This window comes from Melopsittacus undulatus, chromosome 2, assembly GCF_012275295.1.
Source record: "Melopsittacus undulatus isolate bMelUnd1 chromosome 2, bMelUnd1.mat.Z, whole genome shotgun sequence".
Taxonomy (NCBI): domain Eukaryota; kingdom Metazoa; phylum Chordata; class Aves; order Psittaciformes; family Psittaculidae; genus Melopsittacus; species Melopsittacus undulatus.
This window is the reverse complement of record NC_047528.1, coordinates 1,935,969-1,958,361: the sequence shown is the minus strand read 5'-3', so window position 1 is coordinate 1,958,361 and position 22,393 is coordinate 1,935,969. Positions and strand designations below refer to the sequence as shown.

At 49.0% G+C, this 22,393-nt stretch overlaps 2 protein-coding genes across 4 annotated transcripts in view; both read right to left on the bottom strand.

Moving 5' to 3' along the window:
• Positions 1-4,964: 4,964 nt before the first annotated feature.
• KLHL35 (kelch like family member 35) lies at positions 4,965-11,735 on the bottom strand. Its single transcript, XM_005141447.2, has 6 exons — positions 10,846-11,735; positions 8,763-8,947; positions 8,100-8,218; positions 7,436-7,624; positions 6,609-6,797; positions 4,965-5,153 (listed from the first exon to the last, which is right to left on the bottom strand). Exons 1-6 carry the CDS (start codon positions 11,733-11,735, stop codon positions 4,965-4,967), a joined length of 1,761 nt encoding a protein of 586 aa, XP_005141504.2.
• A 6,941-nt stretch (positions 11,736-18,676) lies between these two features.
• Positions 18,677-22,393, bottom strand: part of GDPD5 (glycerophosphodiester phosphodiesterase domain containing 5) — a 165,164-nt gene continuing 161,447 nt past the window's right edge. For all 3 annotated transcript variants that reach the window (XM_034074565.1, XM_034074566.1, XM_034074567.1), the window contains exons 15-16: positions 22,263-22,375; positions 18,677-21,084 (exon numbers count right to left, since the gene is read on the bottom strand). In XM_034074565.1, the coding sequence (XP_033930456.1) occupies positions 20,969-21,084; positions 22,263-22,375 (229 nt within the window). In that variant the 3' untranslated portion in view covers positions 18,677-20,968. The remainder of the gene's footprint in view (positions 21,085-22,262; positions 22,376-22,393) is intronic.

The window sequence follows — 22,393 nt, the reverse complement described above, 5'->3', positions numbered from 1 at the left end:
TAGACAGCCACTGAAGCTGCTGTTATCTCTGTTCAGCAGTTCCCAGCTGGCTGATGTGACCCTTAATCTCAGCTAATCAGCACTACTTCATCCTTTCAGATGGGACTTGCATCCCTCCTCCTGCCCCATGATGCTATCATCTCCTGCCAGCTGCACAGCTATATGCAAAGAGAGCTTCAGCACCTCCAGGGGCTGGAGAATAGTGATGTGCTGCCACATTGATGCTGGGGAGGTGTTTTTTCAGCTCTATGCATTAAAAACAATGATTACCATATGAGTAAATAGATTCATTAGAGACAGCACAGGCATTGGGATTGAAGTGTTTGGGCAAGAAGGAAAAGGAATAGATGAAACAGCACAGGCCAGGGGGATGTGATGGGGCAAGGGATGTATCTCTGGCAGTCAAGCTTGTATGGGACAGGAGAAAACTGGAGAAGGAAGGTTTGGGGTTAAGAGAGGGGAAAACAGAGCGAGTGAGACAATGAAATAGTTTCTATGACCAAGTAGATGGCAAGTCAATGGTGGTCTTAAAACTGGTCTCCATCTTGGTCTGTGGAAGTTACTGCTGGGCTTAGCCCAAGCCAGTCCATGGCAAAACAGTGGGGAAGTGTTGTTCTCTCCAATGAGTAAGCCCGGAGTAAGCCTCCTGCCTGAATGCAGCTATCTCAGCCTTGCACTATGTAAAGAGAAGTGGGTGGTGAGAAATGTTCCCTAAGGTGCCCACAATGAAGCACTGATGGCTCTCACCTCCTACCAAAGCACAGACTAGAGACTGCTCCATGGTGCCTCAGTCGACCCGAGCTGGAGGCAGATGGTTTCACTCCACACAACAGCAGGATCAAACTTGATTCAAGACAAATGCTAAAATCATCACAAAATTAAAAAGAAAATGGTGATAAAATTATTTAAGACAAATGCTTCATTTCTCATAGTTCCCAAGAGTGTGATAATTTGGGTGGAACTAAAACAAATGCCTCTACCCTTGACGTAAAGGACTTGCAGGGTATGAAAGAGGCTTCATCCTAAAAGAAGCCTTTTCCAACTAAAGGTAGGTACTTCAAAGTAGTCATTAAGGTCTCTCTCCAGTCCATTTTGCTCCAAGCAACATGTCTAAAGCAAAGGGCTTGACTTGCTTTTTCCCTTTTCCATAGTGACTTTGGAGGAAGCTCCAGATTCTATCTGTCTGGAGTACCCTGAACTTCCCAATGGCTGAAAACTGAAGCTTATGAACCTCAGCTTGGGCATACAAACACCTATTTAGATAGGTTGGATGAAGCCTTGGGTGATATGGTTTAGTGTGAGGTGTCCCTGCCCATGGCAGGGGTTGGAACTGGATGATCTTAAGGTCCCTTCCAACCCTAACTATTCTATGTTTCTATGATTTGCTCCATGGTCCCTTCTCCTCTTCAGTGACAGCAGTGACCCAGTGCAACCCTCTGCACCATCCTTCTGCTCACACATCCCTTATCTCTTCCAAGTGTCACACTGGAAACTACATTAGTTGTTTCTTCACTGTAGCCACCAAACCCCCTCTGGACACCACATCCCAGGACCTTCCTTTAGCTCTTGGTGACATTTATTTCTTACCCAGTAGCATGACATCCCATTCACCATCATGAAAAAGCCATTTCTTTACAAGGCAGCAAAGTCTATGGAGCATTTCAGCTTGCTTTCCACAGCAGCCCTGTCTGCCAGGTTATTTATAAGTCGTCTAGTTTGTCTGTCATGGATAAATGTTATCAGTCCCTGAGGATCTTGCTGTCTACACCATCCATGTGATTTGTGCACAGAAAGCTTTTTCTTCCCTCTGGCTCCTATTCAGAATGCAAACGTACCCAAAATAACACAACTGCTGAGACAGGCAGCAGGAAAACCCAAAGGAATGGGGAGAGGAAGGGATGGTTTAAATGCTGCTTGGAAGTGATTGACAGTCACTGCTTTGGAGTGCAAAATGAGTCATTTATTTTGTTTTTAGAAGCTTAAATACACGAAACTGTAACTCCTGCACATGCTTTGCAGATGATCACTACTTCCTTCTATATCTTTTGCTATACAGAGCACCCACAGCAAGAATGGGCATTGCTGTAAACACGGCAAGGAGGTGCTTTACATGTGGTCTGAGGAATGTTGTCTCACGCAGAAGCAGATTGTAGGGGCAGACAGGTTCATGCTTTGTGTACTTCTGTCACAACAAGGAAAGCAAGAACCAGCCAAGACAAATCATTTCTCATTTTCTCTGGAAACACTCTTTCTATCATGAGAAAACAGGAGTAAGAGTTTCCTCATCCTTCAGCTGAGTGGAATGATCCAAGGTTCTCTTTGCTGGTGAGACCCCACTTGGAGCATTGTGTGCAGTTCTGGTGCCCTCAACATGAGAAAGGCATGGAGCTGTTGGAACAAGTCCAGAGGAGGCCACGAGGATGAGCAGGGGCTGGAGCAGCTCCTGTATGGAGCCAGGCTGAGAACATTGGGGCTGTTGAACCTGGAGAAGAGAAGCTGCGTGGAGACCTCAGAGCAGCTTCCAGTGTCTGAAGGGGGCTACAGGGATGCTGGAGAGGGACTGTTCATCAGGGACTGCAGTGATAGGACAAGGGGTGATGGGTTCAGACTGAAACAGGGGAAGTTCAGGTTGGAGATAAGGCAGAAGCTGTTCCCTGGGAGGGTGCTGAGGCACTGGAATGGGTTGCCCAGGGAAGCTGTGAATGCTCCATCCCTGGCAGTGCTCAAAGCCAGGTTGGACACAGGGGCTTGGAGCAGCTGCTCCAGTGGAAGGGGTCCCTGCTCATGGCAGGGGGTTGGAATGGATGAGCTTTAAGGTCCCTTCCAACACAAACCATTCTACAATATGAATTATGGGTCAAGGTGGTGATAGGGGGTCCCAAGCCACACACTTTGACAGGATGCCCAAGCAGTGAATTGCTTAAGGCACAGAGGAACAGTGAGAGAGGCAAAAATGGGGAGGAAAGATGGACTGTGGTCCTCGTGAGATCAGGCTATAGGAGGATAGAGGCCTCTGTCCCTGAGGGCTATCAGAGCATGTGTTGATGTGCTAGTGCTTTCTTTTGTGCCCATTTAACCAGCTGAGGGAAAGGTGCCAGTTTCTCCCCATATCTCCATTCCCATTAAACACCTCACTGTGGATGCAACTTGATTGCAATAAAAATACCTTTTACCAGCATGAATTTCCTTTTCTCCCTCATGGGAATAACCTATATGAGCACTGATTCTCCTTTATACTGCTTAAAGAACACATTATGCTGCTCCTGATCTGATAAAAGGGCTAACTCACATGCAAAGGCCTTAAGGAGAATTTGAGGCTGAAAACATCCAAATAATGCACCTTGATGATCAAATTGAGTCTGATAGCCCTGAGACTTCTCAGATGTGACTATGAAGAGCATAAGGTACATTTTATGCAGTAAAACACTGTGCTTGCCGCTTGGGCAATGGAAGAATACACACTTGCTAAAGAGAAGAGGAGATCCGTGTGTCCCAGTACAACCAGTTCTGGTTCTTCAGGAGGGACTTCTGTTTGCCATGTTGTACAGGTAAGCCTCATATCATGAAGAATTGAACTTCTCAGAGGTGACAGAAGTACTAAAAAGGACCTCGTAAAACCAGCTATATGTGGGAAACAGTCAAAACCTGATTGAAGACAACTAAATGGCCCTGAAAGGGGAACATCTGGGCCAGTGGACAAAGTCATTTCCTCTGCTTCAGGAAGAAGACATCATTGGGGTGAGGAACAGAAGGTGCAGAGAAGCCAACAGCCAGCCAGCAGCCTGCTATAGGGTGTACACCCCACAATGTACAAGTAATGGGAGTTTAAGAGACCCCACTCTACTATTAGCAGCAACTAAGTCCAAACTCGAACAACATGAACATTTACATGGAGCAATCCAGATTTACCACATCCAGCCTTGGAGTAAAGACACTGACACCAAAATCTATGGTTGTTCTACCTTATCAGAAGGACTCAGGATCATTTCTAGACCTGAGACCAACTGGCTTGGAGCAGCACAGTGTGTATATTAAAAGCTCACCTTCCAAATGAGCTGCATGTTCTGGCTCCAAGGGATTCTGTATCAAATCTGTTAAGTGTTGAGTTTATCTCAATACTTGCTAGCATACTGCAGAGCCAAAATGAGCCAGGTGCAATTCTATGGCTATCATGCTTCAGGTCTTCATGCTTCATTCCGACATGTTAATATTCCTCCTACTTCTGCACTTGGCTACATCATCCACTTGTCCTCTCAATGACAAAGACACAGTGAGACCTCAACCCAACCACAAAACATATGAAAGAGACAGAAATCTAGGCTTTAAGTGATAGACCCTCATAGAGCACATGCAGAATGGAGCCAGAGCTTGGACTATTTAACCAGGCTTTTGGGGACTGAGTGCAGAGGTATCAGTATTGAAGTCTCAATCTCAGCTTTCCACTGTGATGGGTCTAATTCCTCATGGACATTAATGACCATTTACACCACCATGGTTTGAACGAGGGTTCTACAGAGATAAATACCTGATAGCTTTAGCTAAAGGATTGGATCCCATATCTATTTGTTACTGCAGCAGTCTTGGCATCAGAAAGCAGCAGTTACATGTCCTTGTAGGACTGTGAGCCTCTGCTGCCAACATAAAGGAAAACTGACATCTATAGCCACAAAAACCTAAGTAAAGGTCAAATTCAGCAGTCCCAGAGGCTGCGAGGATGCTTGAACCCTGCTGTGGCAAGGTCTCCAATGCAGCTTCACACAGCCCAGCACCTTTACATCCTCTCACCAAGATCAGCATCAAAGCCATTGGCATCATCAGGCCATCATCAGGGGCTGGCTGGAGCATCTTCAGTGGCTTCTACTGCCCTTCCCCATACAAAGATGAGGGGTCTGTCCACATACTGCATGGCCATGGTCTGAAGGGGCAGCTCTGGGTGGGAAGTGGATGCAGTTGAAGCCCTGTGGTCATCTGTTGGTGTGCTGCAGGATGGTCACACAGCCATGGTAACTGGTACAGCGCTGCAGCGGTGGCTGCTGCTCCACGGTGCCTGTCACCGGGTCGAAAGTGAATGCCTTGTCTGTGCCTTCCCCATTCTCATCCCGGCCACCAAGGATGTAGATCTTCCCTCCACACACCGTCAGGCCACAGCTCTCCTGGAAAGCAGAAGGAAAGCCTTAGAGATAAGGAGTAAGCCTCAAGCTTTAGGTGATGGGGTTAAGTCATTGCAATGGGCTCAGATCTCACCTGCACAGAGGAAGGGAAGGGGAAAGGGAAAGGGAAGGGAAAGGATAAGTGAGGATAGTAAGAAAGCCAATTGTATCCTTGGCTGCATCCAAAGGAGCGTGACCAGCAGGGCGAAGGAGGTGATCCTGCCCCTCTGCTCTGCTCTGCTCTGCTCTGGTGAGACCTCACCTGGAGCATTGTGTGCAGTTCTGGTGTCCTCAGCATAACAAGGACATGGAACTGTTGGAACAAGTCCAGAGGAGGCCACGAGGATGAGCAGGGGCTGGAGCAGCTGCTGTATGGAGCCAGGCTGAGAACATTGGGGCTGTTGAGCCTGGAGAAGAGAAGCTGCGTGGAGACCTGAGAGCAGCTTCCAGTGTCTGAAGGGAGCTCCAAGGATGCTGGAGAGGGGCTCTTCATCAGGGACTGCAGTGATAGGACAAGGGGTGATGGGTTCAGACTGAAACAGGGGAAGTTCAGGTTGGAGATAAGGAAGAAGTTCTTTACTGTGAGGGTGCTGAGGCACTGGAATGGGTTGTCCAGGGAGGTTGTGAATGCTCCATCCCTGGCAGTGTTCAAGGCCAGGTTGGACAGAGCCTTGGGTGATGTAGTTTAGTGTGAGGTGTCCCTGCCCATGGCAGGGGGGTTGGGACTGAATGATCTTAAGCTCCTTTCCAACCCTAACTATTCTATGATTCTATGATTCTAAGTGATGTTTGGCTCTTGGGATGCTGCAATCCTACTGTTTCTATGAGAGTTCAGGTATTTGACATGCGTTGAGACAGTGATGGGACCACTGCTGTTTCTGGCAGCCCTCCAGGAACAGTACAGACTCATAAGCACAGCAAGAGCCCAGAGAAGCAACCATCACTCCCACATCAAAGCCACTTAAAGGGGTGCACCTCATCAATGCTCTACACTGTGCCACAGTTCACATGGCAGCATGGCCTTGGAGATCCATGTTTGGTGTCAGCCATGATGACACTAGAACAAGGTATACAGCCACTATGACTGTGCGTTCAGCCCATGGACCAGACTAGAGCCAGTATAACCCTCACCCTGAAACACATAGCGTGGTCCTCAACACCAATAGTTTCACCCTACAGATACACTAATCTAGAATGAATAGCATTAATGTAGACCCAGCTTCAGCAAGAAAACTTGGGTTTGCTATGGGAGAGACCTCCTCCAAGCAGTATGGACACTGATGGTGAATACATCATGAATACATATTCAAATATGCTTGAATTGCTCTGCACATTCACATGCTCAGAGGCAAACCCACAATGTATTTTCCTTGCCTTCAACCTCAGCAAAGCCCAAGTGGATGCTATTGTGTATAGAGAGGGATGGCTTAGAGCTTCTTTCCTGCTGTGCTTCCATACCAGAGGCCCAGGGAGGGTGGCTACTTCTCTCCAGCTGTCTTTCCTTGGGTCATAGCTGAAGATTGTACTGAGGAGTCCACCCACAACATAGATGATGTTGTCCAAGCAGACAGCACTGATGCACCTCTGGTAGAAAGGGGTGGGAGATAAGAGCGTCCACTTGTTGTCCTCTGGATCATAACACTGGACCTGGGAGGAGAAACACAGCAATGGGAACATGGATTTACTACATCTCCCTGCTTGGATGAAGCTGCTATCCACTAGAACAATCGGACATAGGGACAGAAACATGAGAGACATGGATGGGAACTTCAGCACCCAGAGAGCAAAGGGATGAGGGGTTCTATTGTTGCTTCTTGCATCCCAGATACATATAAGCCCCTAGAGTGGCTGTTCTCAACCCAGACTGCACATGGTTAAGTGTTCAGAGATGGAGCTGAGAGGCACTGATGGCTCTTCCTGCAGCTCAGGAGACCAGAAGCATCATGTTTGGCTTGTAGAGGCCTCCTCCAGGAAGTTACTGTTGTTGCTGCTTATCTGAATGGATGTCCACACTGTTGGAGGTTTGTTCTATGGTGGCTCAGGGCTAACCAGGCTCTACTGAAACCATGCCTAATATACTCTAACTCCTGACACCTTCCCTCTCTGGTCTGTAAGTCTCATTGGTTTCCATTTAAATGCATGACTTCCCATCTTATTATAAGGGAAACTTCATTAGTCTTCCTAAAAAGGTGCCCTTGTGGGTTAAGGACAACCCCATTCCCTCCACATTCCCTAGCAAACCTTCTTTTCCATGTCCACATCCATCCTTGATGCCCCAGCAATACCTTGTCAGTGTTAGCAGTGTCATCCACAGCACCTCCCAGCACATAGAGCTTGTTGAGGCAGGAGACCACAGCCGCCGAGCTCACTGCCTGGGGCAGCGGGGCCAAGGTTGACCAAGTGTTGGAGAAGGTGTCATAGCACTCCAGGCTGGAGAGGCGATAAAAGCCATCAAAGCCTCCCACAGCATAGATCTGCCACAAGAGGAGCAAAGCAAGCGGATTAGAGAGTCCTGGACTCACCTATGGGGCTATGCTGTCATGGTGTATGGGAGGAGAGACCAGGACTTGGCCAGAAAGATGGATATGAAGCCATGGTAAAACCTTGGAGATGGACTAAATGACCTTTAAAGGTTCTTTCCACCCCAAACCATTCTATGATTCTATGAATTACCCCAAAGTGTATAGCTTTCACCCAAAGACTTAACACAGCTATCTGTAGGAGCCTTGTACCATGATAGACATTAATGCTACAACTTCCTTTGTGGCTGCATCAGGTGACAACACATACAGAGTGACATCTCCATCATATCTTAGCTGTTCTCCCATCAAATCCAACTCTAAATGACCCAGAAGACAAACACACACTGACAGCTTCTCATTGTACTGGGCAGCAGGATAAGTTGGGATGCTCCATGTGGCTTCTTCCCAGCTTTAGGCCATCGCTTACCTTGCCCTGAAGAGCTGCCATTTTGTGCCTCCATCGGCCTTTCTGTAGACAAGCAACCTTGATCCAGACGTTCAGCTGGGAGCTCAGTACCCAGACATCATTGCTGCTGATGTGTCCTCCTGAAAACAGAGGGATGGAGGGTTGGTGTGATCCCATCACCCCACTGCACCACAATATTGCATAGGTCCTCCATGCAATGGAACAGCTCAGGCCAGAATGTGGTTACTGGGGTATGGCCATGTAAACTCAGCTTCCAAAGGGAGACACTTTATGGACTTCAGGGTGTTTGTTATACTGCTCCATCCTGCTCCATCCTTTATATAGAGCTCATCTGATAGACATCATATTTAAGTGAGGCAGAAGACTGATGTTTTAGGAAGCTCTGTCTTGATGGCACACACCAAAACCAGCTCATTCCATGGCGAAACACTTCTCATACATCCCCAACAGAAGGGAAAGGTTTTGTTCATACTGTCACCCTCCAACTCAAAAGTGATATTGTTCCTTTGGATATAACCCAAACCACCTAAGGATAAACTTCACCAAGAAGTGGCTTTGCTCCAAGCATCCAGCATGTGAATGAGTCCTAGTGAATAGACCTAAGGAGCAGCATCCAAGCAAAGGTTCAACCAGAAAAGGACCATTTGGTCCAGAGCATCTCACCTGATATGTAAACATCATTCTTCAGTGTGCAGGCAGCAAACTCTGACTTGGTGTAGCCAGGCATGCTGGAGAGGGCTGTCCATTGCCTGCTCTTTGGGTGGTAGAGGTCAGTGAAGGGCAGCTTCAGGAGCCCTTTCTTATCACAGCCCCCAATGACAACGATGACTTCTGATAGCTCCATGAACCTAGACCATGAAAGGCATGGGTAAGCTTCTGAATCAGATCTTTCCATCATCCCTCCCATCCTATCCAGGACACTGATTGTACAGACAGAACAAGATCCTCTCCTGTATCAACTATTGATTTTCTGGGCAAATCATTTCACCACTTCATCTTCCTTCTTATCTGCATGACAAAATCAAAGGCTTAGGTAGGAAGAGGTCCAAACTGCATAGGGAAAGAAAATGGGAATGACCTTTAAAAGCCCCTCATGAGATGGTTTCCTGCCACTCACCCTCCCCTTTCCAGCAGAATCCAACCTAGTAATCCTCAAGGCACAGCCACAGGCATGGAAAGCCATTCCTGGCATCCTGCCTGAGCAAGCTCTCTACCCAGAGAGAGAAGTGCTTCCAAGAGATCTTAATCTCACCCAGCTCTAACAGCAGTGAGCAGAGAAGGCAGACATGAGGGGAAGGGAAACCCAGCCAAGTAGTAGGTGGCAAGAGAGGAACGGTTCTGCAGGAGAGGAGGGAGAAGGAGGAGGAGGGTGAAAGAGGATTTGAAAGACTTGGACCAATCCCCAGCTCTGCCCTGGGTTGTGCAGGTTGAGGCAGTTCCCTTGATGTTAAAGCTGTGGAAGGAGGGAGGTAAAATGTGGATGCTGAGGGGTAGGATTTATTCACACGGGATTTCAGCTGTTTGCATCCTTAAGGATGCAGTGACTCTGTTGTTGAGCAATTCTGTATGTTATAGAATCCCAGCCTGGTTTGGGTTGGAAGGGACCTTAAAGCTGATCCAGTTCTAACCCTTTGCTATGGGCAGGGACACCTTCCACTAGAGCAGCTTGCTCCAAGCCCATCCAATCTGGCCTTGAGCTTGTTCTGGTATTAGGCACAGGGAACATGTGTCAAACCATCAGAAACATGCTCTAAATGCCAGGATGGGACCTCTGAGGTGCACTGAGGCAACCTCCATCCTTCTGCCCAGGATGCTCCATTGAGCGACATAAAACCCTGCACTCCTTGGGCTGAAGAATAGGAGAGCACAAGGACCTGGCTCTGCAGCCCCATGGTCCTGGGTGTCCTCTGGAAAAGCATAGGAAGCCTCACAAACCAGCTTGGTTTGATGTGACAGCCCCCCCAGAACAGAGGTGTCCATCAGCATCTTTACCAAGCACATCATAAGGAACCCGCAGCACCATGAAGAAACAACAGAGACCTAAAACGTGGCTGGTAAAGCCCAAACTAAACAGTCACTAAAAGGTATAGATTTCTACACACACCCAATGCTAGAAATCACTTTTTCTCTGCCTCCCCCACTCTACACTGGCAGCTGCCTGGGTCAGCATCTCTTTATCTTCTTCCTGCTCATCAATAGATCCATGCAAAGAGCAATAGTTTGGGAACGTCTCAGATAGTAACTGATTTTGATCCCTGGACATCAGTTCCTGACCCTGCAGCAATGCCTTTGAGTGAGGTACCATGCTGATAGCCAGGAGGACTGGACATGGTCCAAGCCTTCCAGCAGCATGGAGAAGGTGGAAGAGAGACCAAAAGAGGTGAAATAAGAGGAGAGCTGGGAGTGGAAAATGAGTCTCAACCCAGTGCTCTACCCATTGGTGACAGCAGATAAAGAGCTACAAACAGCCCTTCCTACCCATAGTCTGGACAGGTACCTGGAGAACATCATTGCACACCCAGAGCAGTGCAAGTAGAACACTTCTTGCTCTCCAGAAAGTGTCACATGCATTACTATAATTCATAGGAACCCTTAAAGTGAGACAAACATCTCTAATACCTTCATTTTGGGAGACCAAAACAAGAAGCAATCAGAGGAAAAAGAAGATAACACAACCCAAGAACTCCCCTTTAAGATCCATCAACTGGGGCCATGCTGGTTTAGGGAAGATGATGCTGAGTTTTACCTTCTGGGTCTTGATCTCACCGAGCTGACCTCATTCCCTAGGATGTAGTACTTGCGGGCCTCATGCAGTAAAGGAATGCATTCCTTAGAGTCCTGGATGAGCCCATCCATTTCCACCTTCTCCAGGAAGTAAGTGGGGTTGAGGAGGGGCAGACGAACGTGTTCAAGGAGGTCCTTCAAGGCTCCCTTCCTGGTAGGTACATCATGCCGTACCCAGCGCATGACTGCCTCAAAGACCACTTCCTCCTTGGGCACCACCAGCTCCTCATCGGACAGATACTCAACCAGCTCCTTCACATCCATGTCCAGGAACTCCTCATGGCACGACACCTCCACAAAGCACTCCAGCATGAACCTCTTGCTCTTCTCTGTCAGAGAAGCAATGGAGAATGAATCAGCAAACTTCATGATGCCCAAGCAGTTGCATGGGTGAAGCTGGCCTTCGAGGAAGGTGACACAGGCATCTCTGAGCTTGGAGATCTGCAGCAGGTCAGACAGCTCCAAGATGCTTTCGACGTTGTCCTCCTGAATGATGATGCTCCCACCATACATATAATCAAGAAGGAGAGACATAGTGGAAGCAGATATCTTCTGGATGTTAATGATATCCTGGTGGCCTTCCTTGAGGTTACCACCAAACATGGCCCTGAAGTAGGTGCTGTTGGCTGACAAAGCAGCACGGTGACAGGGGAACTCCTGTCCATCTATTAACAGCACCACGTCGGTGAAGATGCCGCTCTGCCTGTAGGAGTTGAGGGTCTGGAGGATCTGCTCTGCATGGCAGGACCCACTGCAGAGCTTCATGTGCAGCTTTTCTTTGCTTGGGTCCCGCGTCACTTTCTCCAGGCTGTTTGTCCTGAAACTTGATTCTTCTTTCATCATTCGATGCATCCTGATGGGGAAGGAGACACAAGAACAGGGCACTGTTAAAACACCCGACTGAGATGTCAGGTCAACCCGGTCCGGCAAGACAGGTTGGACACAGGGGCTTGGAGCAGCTGCTCCAGTGGAAGGTGTCCTTGCCTGTGGCAGGGGTTGGAGCTGGAGGAGCTTTTCCAACCCAACCATTCCATGTTTCTATGATGTTCAACAGCGGAATCCCAAACCGGTTTGTGTTGGAAGGGAGCTTAAAGCTCCTCCAGCTCCAACCCCTGCCATGGCAGGGACCCCTTCCACTGGAGCAGCTGCTCCAAGCCCCTGTGTCCAACCTGGCCTTGAGCACTGCCAGGGATGGGGCAGCCACAGCTTCTCTGGGCACCCTGTGCCAGCGCCTCAGCACCCTCACAGAGAAGAGCTTCTGCCTTATCTCCAACCTGAACTTCCCCTGTTTCAGTCTGAACCCATCACCCCTTGTCCTATCACTGCAGTCCCTGATGAAGAGCCCCTCTCCAGCATCCTTGGAGCCCCCTTCAGACACTGGAAGCTGCTCTGAGGTCTCCACGCAGCTTCTCTTCTCCAGGCTCAACAGCCCCAATGTTCTCAGCCTGGCTCCATACAGGAGCTGCTCCAGCATTTATATATGTTGGAGGAGCACAGCAATGCCATGTTCTAAAAGGATGACAGAGTCAGCACCACTCATTAAGTTGGGTTCCAGTGAGGACCATCAGATCACACCTGATCACAGCTTCTACCACTGCCATGTAGGTCTTGGATTGCTTTTCTGAGGCTCTGTAACAGCAAAGAGACATTTGGGGGGTGCTCAGGTGCTCTTAAGGACCCCTTAAGTCAGGCTCTGGAGCATCTCACCATGAGCCTTGGGCAGGAGCATGAGTCCCCATTGGGGTGACAAGGTGCTGGACATCAATGGCTTCATGGTGTTCATCCACTCCCCCACAGGAAGGCAGCAGCACAGCCCTTGAGGAGGATTACACTCAAGTTCCTATGAGCCAAACCCCCTCTCTTAACTCCACTCCTTCATCTCTTTCCCTACACCTGCATTTCCCATTGAGTCCTTGCATCTGACCACAGACCCCAAAGGTGCTCAGACTGGCTCCAGAGGACACCTCCTGTCTGTGTGTGGAACAACCAAACCTAGTGCTGAGGATCTTCACCCCACCATATCCCTTGTGCCTCCAGAATCCCCCAGCAGTGGGAAAACACCTCTGCCCATGCCATAGGGATGCTGCAGGTACCTAAACAGCAGTGAAGCATAGTGATAAGCCCTAATGGAATGTCTAAGGAATAACACTGTTATCCCTACTTCTCTCCCTGATCCACACACATTCCAATCCATCTGGCCACACATAGCTCCATGCTGGCAAGAAGAAGCTTAAGTTTACAAAGAGATATTCCCCCCTTCCCTCCCCAGTTAATCCAAATGCCTTTTCCCAGCTCACATCCCTCCATTCTACCCATGAGAGATGATGCCAGTGCCAAAGAGTGGGTTTACCCCTTCACCATCACCTGTACTTCTCTTTGGGACACCCTCTCCATCCAGTAACACACAGAAGCAAATCCTGCATTATCTATATACATACACATATATATATATATATATATACACATATATATATATATATATATATACACTTTGCAAGTCTCCCCAGTGCAAGAAGTCCAACATTACCTTGCTCACAAGCTGTGTTCTCCAGCTCAGACCTAGCAAAGGCTCAGCTTCCCTCTTGGAGCACTCCCATCCGCATTAGGACTCTGCACAGAGCCAGGTCCCCTCTGCAAAGCACACTGAGCCCTTCTGCAGGGGAAGCACAAAAGCATCCCCTTTATCCTCAGTGCTGAGAGCTGGAGGGGGGGGAATCTGCTTTTGTTTCCCCTGAATGACATGGCAGAGAGCTACAGGGCATTAGCCATGCATCTGTCAGTAACAGCCATGTGGGGAGGAGCCAGGATGCAGGGAAAACCCATCTCAACACATCACACCAGGGCAGCTTAAGAGGGGCTGAGCCATCTGGAGAGCACATTGAGGTCCAGGTGGAGCGATTCATCGGACAGAGGCTCCGTCTCACTTGGAAACCACACTGAAGATGATAAAATACAGCTCTGAGCAAAAAGGCTCTATGAGCTGCAGTGCCCTTCATTAATGTGGTGTAATTAGATCCTTGAGGATGATGAGAACAGAAGGGGAGGTTGGTACCATGTGGTTTTCTGCACACTCCCCTCTAACTCCATCCCAGTTTGAAGTGCCCATAGCAGGGATCACAGCATCCCTGGGGAAGCTCCATGCAGTAACCCTTGTCAGCTCTAACGTGATGCAGCCAGCCCTCCCTTAGCTACCCAGCATCACTTGGAGCAAGCTGTAGTGTTTCTCATTAGATAGAAGAGAAATACTAACAATAACCATCCCCTGCACATTGTAACCCCACTGAAATCACCTTTCTGCATGGCACCACCATCACATTTGCTTGCTGGCTCCTTCCTGCCCTTCTCCCATCGCTGGGATGCAGGGCACAAGCTGGCATCCTGCTTGCTCCCAGCATTTGCATATGAATCACTGGCAACCTGGAAAGGACTGTGGTTTCCCAGCCTGTGCAGAGGGCTGGGAGGATTGGGGTCCTTGTTCTTAGCATCTTCCACCCTGATAGAGCTGGCACTGCGACCATGTCTCTGCTTGGATGTGGATAGAGATGACCAGGACCCAGTGGGGCAGCACAGCACTGATCCTGCCCTGTGGAGCACAATAAGAAGGTGTCCAGAGGGTTGCAATCTCTTCAGCAAGGTTGCAAAGCTGCCATCTCCTTGCAGGCATAAAGCATAGGCTGCCAACCCCATCTTCAAGCAGTGCCTGCACCCCAAGGATGGGGGTAACCAGCTACTAAGAGCTGCAAACACACAGCACAAGGAGAAGGTTTTGCAGTGAGATGTCCCCATGATCACACCAAGCTGCTTATGGAGGAGATTTCTACAGCCAGATTGCACTGCACTTGGCCCTGGGTATCCCTATGTGTGTCCAAAGTGGTTGTCACTGCGCAAAGGCTGTGCTACAGCCCATATTTGTGGCCTTTTTAAGTGGAACATAAAGCATTAAATACCCCAGAGATGCAGGACATAGCAGGGATAAAAGGATGCTTAAGGGATATTGGCCAACATCAAAGGACACCTTATACAGGGGCAGGGCTTGACCTCTCCTCCCAGTGCTCTGGGTCTTGTCTCAAGGTAGACACAGACACCAGAAGCAGGGATCTTACAGTGAATTAGGATGCTAAAATCCTTTCTTTGCATTGAAAAACCTCAGTCCCTGGCACAGAGAAGCCAAAAGGCACAAAGACAGGAGGATTAAACAGATGCAAAATGGGAACTGCAAGTATGTGAGACCAGGAACTCCAGGCACCTACATTCTCTGTGTGAATGTAGGACCAAAGCTGCCCAAAGGAGCAGTGTGCATGTATGAGGAGGAAGGAGAAGGATCACAGAATCAAACTGGTTGGAAAAGATATTTAAGGTCATCAACTCCAACCATTCCCCAGCACTGCCAAGGCCATCACTAACCCATCACTGTATTCAGTGTTAAGGATTAACACCCAACAGGATGCACTAATACACTTGCCCTATGGTGCTACATTGTTATTCCAATCTTCCTACATTACTTCTAGACTGGTTTGGGTTGGAAGGGACCTTGAAGCTCATCCAGTTCCAATCCCTTGCCACAGGCAGGGACACCTTCCACTAGAGCAGCTTGCTCTAAGCCCTGCTTTTATTCAAGTAATAAGCATCCCTTTAAGCCTAATCTCAGTACTACAGGGGAAAACAGCTTCATTTTAAACTGGCAATGCTCTACCACAAAGAAATGACTTTAACTACAGCAGTGTTAAATGGGTAAGTAAAATAATTACACAAAGGGAAAGTATAAAGAGAGTAACTTCAAGATGTCCAACTGTGATGCAGCCAAACTGAAGAGAAAACAAGGGAATAAAAGAATGACAAGGATAAGAGGAGATGTAGAGTTTGGGGTAAATCAAGTAAAGGATGCTATGGAAACACCTTGATGGAGGTGATCAGGCTTTGGTCTGTACCTCCCCACACCAAGAGAAGGAAACATATCCTATCCATGACAGCTGTTGTGCACTCCTGGCACCACCATCCAAGGCTCCACCTTGCATGGAGAGAGTCAGGAGACCCTCTTCTCATCCTCAGTCATGCAGCAGAAGTGAAAGGAGGGCATCAGTCTCTGGAAGAAGAAAATGAAGCAGCACAGCCAAGTAGATGAGTAAGGGCAGAGAAGTAACAGGAACAGAAACAGGGTCCAGAAGGAAGAGAGGATGAAAACAAAGAGGTTTAAGAGAGGGGAAAAGCCCAACTGAGTTTCCTGTTTCAGTTGAGGTTAATACTCACTGAGGTTGAGACCTGCTCAGGAGCTTCAGCCATGAAGAGGTTGTTTGAACCAAGAGTCCAGAAGAGGAATCAGTCTCCAGCCTCATGATGCTGCTCACATCACGACTAGACTTTTCACATTGCATTTGAACTTTGAAAGCTCCTACCCACTGCATTGTACTCATGCTTTAGCTGAGATAGAATCATAGAATGGTTAGAACAGACATAGAATGGTTTGGATTGGAAGGGACCTTAAAGCTCCTCCAGCTCCAACCCCTGCCACAGGCAGGGACCCCTTCCACTGGAGCAGCTGCTCCAAGCCCCTGTGTCCAACCTGGCCTTGAGCACTGCCAGGGATGGGGCAGCCACAGCTTCTCTGGGCACCCTGTGCCAGTGCCTCAGCACCCTCCCAGGGAACAGCTTCTGCCTTATGTCCAATCTAAACTTCCCCTGTTTCAGTGTGAACCCATCACCCCTTGTCCTATCACTGCAGTCCCTGATGAAGAGCCCCTCTCCAGCATCCTTGGAGCCCCCTTCAGACACTGGAAGCTGCTCTGAGGTCTCCACGCAGCTTCTCTTCTCCAGGTTCAACAGCCCCAATGTCCTCAGCCTGGCTTCCTATGGATAGGATATCCATAAGATAGATATACATTCATAAGACCCTTCTGATGGCAGATAACTGTGTATGCCTAGGGCATGGTCACATCAGCATCACCTCCCAGACCCCAGCACTGCAACTGCCAAATGTAAAGGGCTGGAAAGGTTTCCAGACACCATGAGAACTATCCCAGCTGTACCACTGAGCTCTCATAAATAAGGGCAGGTTCAGAAAGGAAGCAAAAGAGTTAAAGAGCACAATGTTGGCTGTCCTAAGCCATGTGGGCTTCGAGCCAGCAACCAGTCCTCAGCTCCTTTATTTGAGTAGCAGACACAGCTTACATGCCTCTCATTTCCCCCTTTCAGCTTCTCAGTGTCTTTCCCTATGGTACAGCAACCACAGCCCCCAGTTAGGGATTATTCAATAGTGTTGATATCAGGAGCTCTACCCCTTCCCCTAGGGTGTTTCTATACCTAACACTCCAATGATAGCCCCAAAGCCCAAATTCCTGACCCACTGCTGAGTACCCATCACCAACCAGGGAGATGCTGAATGGGATTAAGGCAAATCCAAGCCTATCAATCAGATGCAGCCATTGAGGGGCTGGAAGAAACAGATGCTTAACAAAGAACAAGCCCACACTGACCCAGACATGATCCCCTTCTCACCCAAAGCACCCTCTGCATGCAGCTGGGAGCAGATACTGGGGAAAGAATAAGCCAAAGAGAGCAAAAGTTCCCTTAATATCCATATTTAAGCAAACAGCTGCTCAGGGAATTCCCAAGCAGGACCCTGCATCCGGACTCCTGTGTTTAGTAAGTGCTAATGGATATATGAGCCATTTATTGCACCATGAGCTTGTTTATGGCTTGTGGATCTCACTGCCCCAGGGCCATGACTTACCTAATGTGTGCTAGAAATAAACTGCTCCCAATTTTTAAACCAGTTTTGGGTTTAAAACTGCTGCCTGACAGGTTCTGTGGGTGCATCATTGTCCTCATGCGGCCACAGACACTGAAAAGCTGTTCTACATTTACTGTTCACAGCTCAGGTCTGCAGTTGTCTCCTCTCTGCATCACTGCTTTACAGTTACTGTTTTAAAGAGCCAGGATGGGGGAGAACCAGAGAGCCACAGAACAGCTTGGGATGGAAGGGACCTTAAAGCTCATCCAGCTCCAACCCCTGCCATGGGCAGGGACCCCTTCCACTGGAGCAGCTGCTCCAAGCCCCTGTGTCCAACGTGGCCTTGAGCACTGCCAGGGATGGGGCAGCCACAGCTTCCCTGGGCACCCTGTGCCAGCGCCTCAGCACCCTCCCAGGGAACAGCTTCTGCCTCAGAGCTCAGCTCAGTCTCCCCTCTCTTGGGCAGGTTCAAGCCATTCCCCTTGGCCTGGCCCTCCAGGCCCTTGTCCCAAGCCCCTCTCCAGCTTTCCTGCAGCCCCTTTAGGCACTGGAGCTGCTCTCAGGGCTCCCCAGAGCACAGCAGAGGGGCAGGATCCCCTCCCTGAGCTGCTGCTCACACTCTGGGGGTGCCCCCAGCACACGGGGGGGTTCTGGGCTCCAGCACTCACTGAAGCTGGGTCATGGGGTGCTGCTCCTCACCCAGCACCCCAAGTCCTTCTCAGGGCTATTCTCAATCCATTCATCACAGCCTGCATGGATACCAGGATTTGCCAAGTGCTGGATCCCACACTTGGCCTTGTTGAACCTCATGAGGTTCACGTGGACCCATTCCTCAAGCTTGTCCAGGTCCATCTGGATGGTATCCCGTTCTTCAGGCACGTTAACTGCAGCACTCAGCCCTGTGCCATCATTAAGAGATGTCATATAACTGTACCAACCACGATGCATCTCCACCCTCCCTCTGGCCAGACCTTTATGAAGGTCTCCTAAAGCACAACCAGCAGCATGAAGATCAAAGCATCACCACATTACAAGCGATCCCAGAACACAAAACATCACCACAGGCTGGCAGGGGAATACTGACAGTTTATTTCACAGAGCATCGCAGTTTATTTTGGTCTAGCTCTATTTTCATCCCAAAAGTATCATCCTTTTTGTTAAGAAAAGGTAGCAAATACTGAGGATGATGATGGCAACGGTCAGTGCATCACACATGAAGTTTGGGTCTCATCCTTCGAATAAGAAACCAGTGAATTGAAGTCTCTTGGATTGCTTTAACACTTCCAAGCTTTGAAGCACTTCTCAACGTCATCTCCAAGGATAAAAACAGAACATGCAGGTGATTATCAATAGATGCTGAGATGGAACATCTCTCACTTGGCAATGACAATCCACCGGGAATGTTTCAGACAGCACCACATTAAAGGGAGAAGCAGCTTTGTTCTCAAACACCTTCAAAGCCACCAAAACCTTGTAGTTCTGCAGAAGAAAACCACATTGGTTTTCAGAGTACCACATAGAAGGAAGGTGTTTGGGTAAAGTAAGAGCATGGACCAGGGTCTTACTCCACTTACATTCATGTAAACCCAGGGGAGATGCAAGAGAATCAAAGTCTTGATTTGCACTGCTTACTAAAGCATCACAATCCATATTTACCCATTATCTATAGGGGTGTTTTACATAGATAAGTTGGCCACTTTTGCCCCCAGTTCTTACACAGTAAACCCAAGACTTCAGGGTTTCAAAATGCTACTTGAATACAGCTTAAGATAGAGCAGCTCAGTGCTGCCAAAACTGCTCAAAGCTGCTTTTATTGTGGCTTATTCTTGCCCCTTCCAAACCTGTTTTGGGTATCAAACGTGATGCACATCAGCATGCCCAAGACCACCTTCTCCTCTGCAAGGTGCCTTCTCCCAGCTTGGCCAGCACCCAAAAGCTCAGCTCCCCATTCCCTCCATGGTGAATGGCTTTGATGGTCCCATTGCTTTCAAGGCAGAGCTTCAAAGGAAGCTTGACCTCAATGGGATTTCTCACATTGCTCCGACCAAGATCCAGCGAGGAAGGAAGCAACCCAAGCCCAAAAGGCCATGGGGACTGAGCCAAGACCCATTCACAGCTCCAGCAGCCTTCCAGCTGGCTTCAGCTGCCTTGGGAACCGGCTCTATGGGAACAAAGTGACCCCAAAACAGGCTCTTCTCCATGAGGACTCGAAGGTCTCCAAGAGCTGAAGTTGCCCTTGAGCTGTTTTAGGGATGGGATAAAATTCAGTCATCATTTACTTGGTTTCTAAGCTTTTTACCTCTAGTTTAGGAGTTTGGTTTAAAGCCTTTTGCATTGGAAACACGCTCATAAGAGCTCTCACCTTCCTGAGCCTGGCAGCATCTGCTGCAAGCCCATCGCTCCTTTGGAGGACAAGAACATGCAGCTCTAAAGATCCTGCTTGTAAAGCAAGGAGGAAAGGTCTCCTTGCAGGAATAAGTTACATTCTGGGGCTGCTTCACATTCCAGCTCCTTCATCCATGGGCATCTCCTTGGTGTGGAGAAGGGGAAGCTCACACTGCACCATCACCTCCTATTCCTATGTGGGTGCAAGGACAGGGAAGCAAGGAGCGACTGTAGATGCCACTTGGAGTGGCAGGCACTTTAGCCAGATCCGAGTGGTGATGATGCCCATGGCATTGCTTATTGCAAGCCATCATTGAGCATCCAGGCTTTGGGGAAAGGAGGATGGGAGAAGGAGACGGTGCCCAAGTGACTTGAGCCAGTGCAACCCCTTCCCTGGCTCTGAGTGCTACCTCCTCTCCTAGGAAAGCTTCTCTCCTCCAAACAGCTTTCTTGTTGCATTAGAGCTAAAACTTCATTGCCCAGGAAAGGGGGAAAAGGAAGGAAATCAAGAGAAAACCCATAACAAAACATCACTTCACAAGAGCATCACAACATTCAGCTATTCAGTCACTGCACCAAGGGAAGGAATGGAGCAGGGCTAGGGGGGGAAAGGAGAGACACATCCAAGGTGGGTTTCCCAGAGCCCCCCCAAGAGGATTTAGGCTGTCGGGTCAAGATTCACGGTTGAGGATTTAATGAACACGGAATTTCCACTCATGCCCTGGAAAACTTCCACTCCAAAAACCCCAAAAAGACACAAAAATGTCCCATTTTCTACATATTTACAAAAAAAGGAGCCCCAAAACCTCACAACCAGGGAGGTGGAGCAGCGAGTGATGGGGTCTGGGATGGGGTCTCTGCCCAACCAGCAGTTCTTCACAGGTTCCCATCCCATAGCAAGCAGGAGAGCACGGCTCTCACTGCAGGACCGAGCACAGGGGATGCCATGTGCCAAGGGCTGGACCGGAGCCCCTCAGTTCATCCGCAGCTTGGTGGCCCTGTGGTCCATGGGGGTGAGCATCTCATTGGCGTAGCCATTCTCGGAGCAGAGAGAGAGCTCGTCCGTGGCCTCCACACCGTTGTTGATCTCTGCAATGAGAAAGCAGGGACATGGTCAGAGGGATGCAAATCCCACCAGGTCACCAAGTGAGCACCACCCATAGTGGGGAAACTGAGGCACTGAGCAGGGATGCTATTCCAACCCCATGGGATCCACCTGTTGCTATGGAGATTTGTGTATTGGAGTAGTGTGCAATTCTGGTGCCCTCAACATAAAAAGGACATGGAACTGTTGGAACAAGTCCAGAGGAGGCCACGAGGATGCTCAGGGGCTGGAGCAGCTCCTGTATGGAGCCAGGCTGAGAACATTGGGGCTGTTGAGCCTGGAGAAGAGAAGCTGCGTGGAGACCTCAGAGCAGCTTCCAGTGTCTGAAGGGGGCTCCAAGGATGCTGGAGAGGGGCTCTTCATCAGGGACTGCAGTGATAGGACAAGGGGTGATGGGTTCAGACTGAAACAGGGGAAGTTCAGCTAGGAGATAAGGAAGAAGTTCTTTACTGTGAGTGTGCTGAGGCACTGGAATGGGTTGCCCAGGGAGGTTGTGAATGCTCCATCGCTGGCAGTGTTCAAGGCCAGGTTGGACAGAGCCTTGGGTGCCATGGTTTAGTGTGAGATGTCCCTGCCCATGGCAGGGGGGTTGGAACTGGATGATCTTAAGGTCCTTTCCAACCCAAACCATTCTATGATTCTATGACTTAACCCCAGGTTTAATTACACTGCACCCATTCAAAACCAGTTCTGAACAGGGTCTGCCTCTAAATTTGGAGCCTACCTCTGCATTTTCTTTACCAAAAGGGTGGTCAGGCATTGGAACAGGCTCCCTAAGGAAGTGGTGGAATCACCATCGCTGGAAGTGTTCAAAAGCCATGCAGATGAGGCCCTTAATGACATGGGTTAATGGTGGCCTTGACAGTGCTGGGGTTAAGGCTGGACTTGATGATCTTTAAAGGCCATTTCCAACCTGGTTGATTCTGATTTCAGACCTTGCAAGATTGTAAGAACTGTATGGCATAACTTGGGAAGCAAAATGCAGGATTTCTGAGTGCTCAGACCTGGGCTAGTTTGGAATGACCATGACCATATCCCACAAGTGCATTAGGATCAGTCCAGTCCCCCTGTCTTCAGCAGGAGATAATGACACCCATATCAAGACCACCTCCTCCACCATCAGAGTGATGGAGCAAAGGGCCCTGACCATCCCCATCCATACCTGAGAAGATCAGCTTCTCCTTCATGATCTTGACATCCCGGCTGGACCGACGGACAGCAGCACTGAGCATGATCTGCTCTGGGTTGTAGGTCCTGATGCTGCCGAAACGCCACCTGCAAGACAAGAGGGAG

What these genes read in the sequence shown, in the direction of transcription:
- KLHL35 (XM_005141447.2), bottom strand. Translation starts at nt 11,735, where the DNA reads ATGCATCGAATGATGAAAGAAGAATCAAGTTTCAGGACAAACAGCCTG. An exon ending in GTGAGATCAAGACCCAGAAG is followed by an intron (nt 8,948 to 10,845) that starts GTAAAACTCAGC and finishes TTCATGGTCTAG; the next exon opens with GTTCATGGAGCTATCAGAAG. An exon ending in GAATGATGTTTACATATCAG is followed by an intron (nt 8,219 to 8,762) that starts GTGAGATGCTCT and finishes CTCTGTTTTCAG; the next exon opens with GAGGACACATCAGCAGCAAT.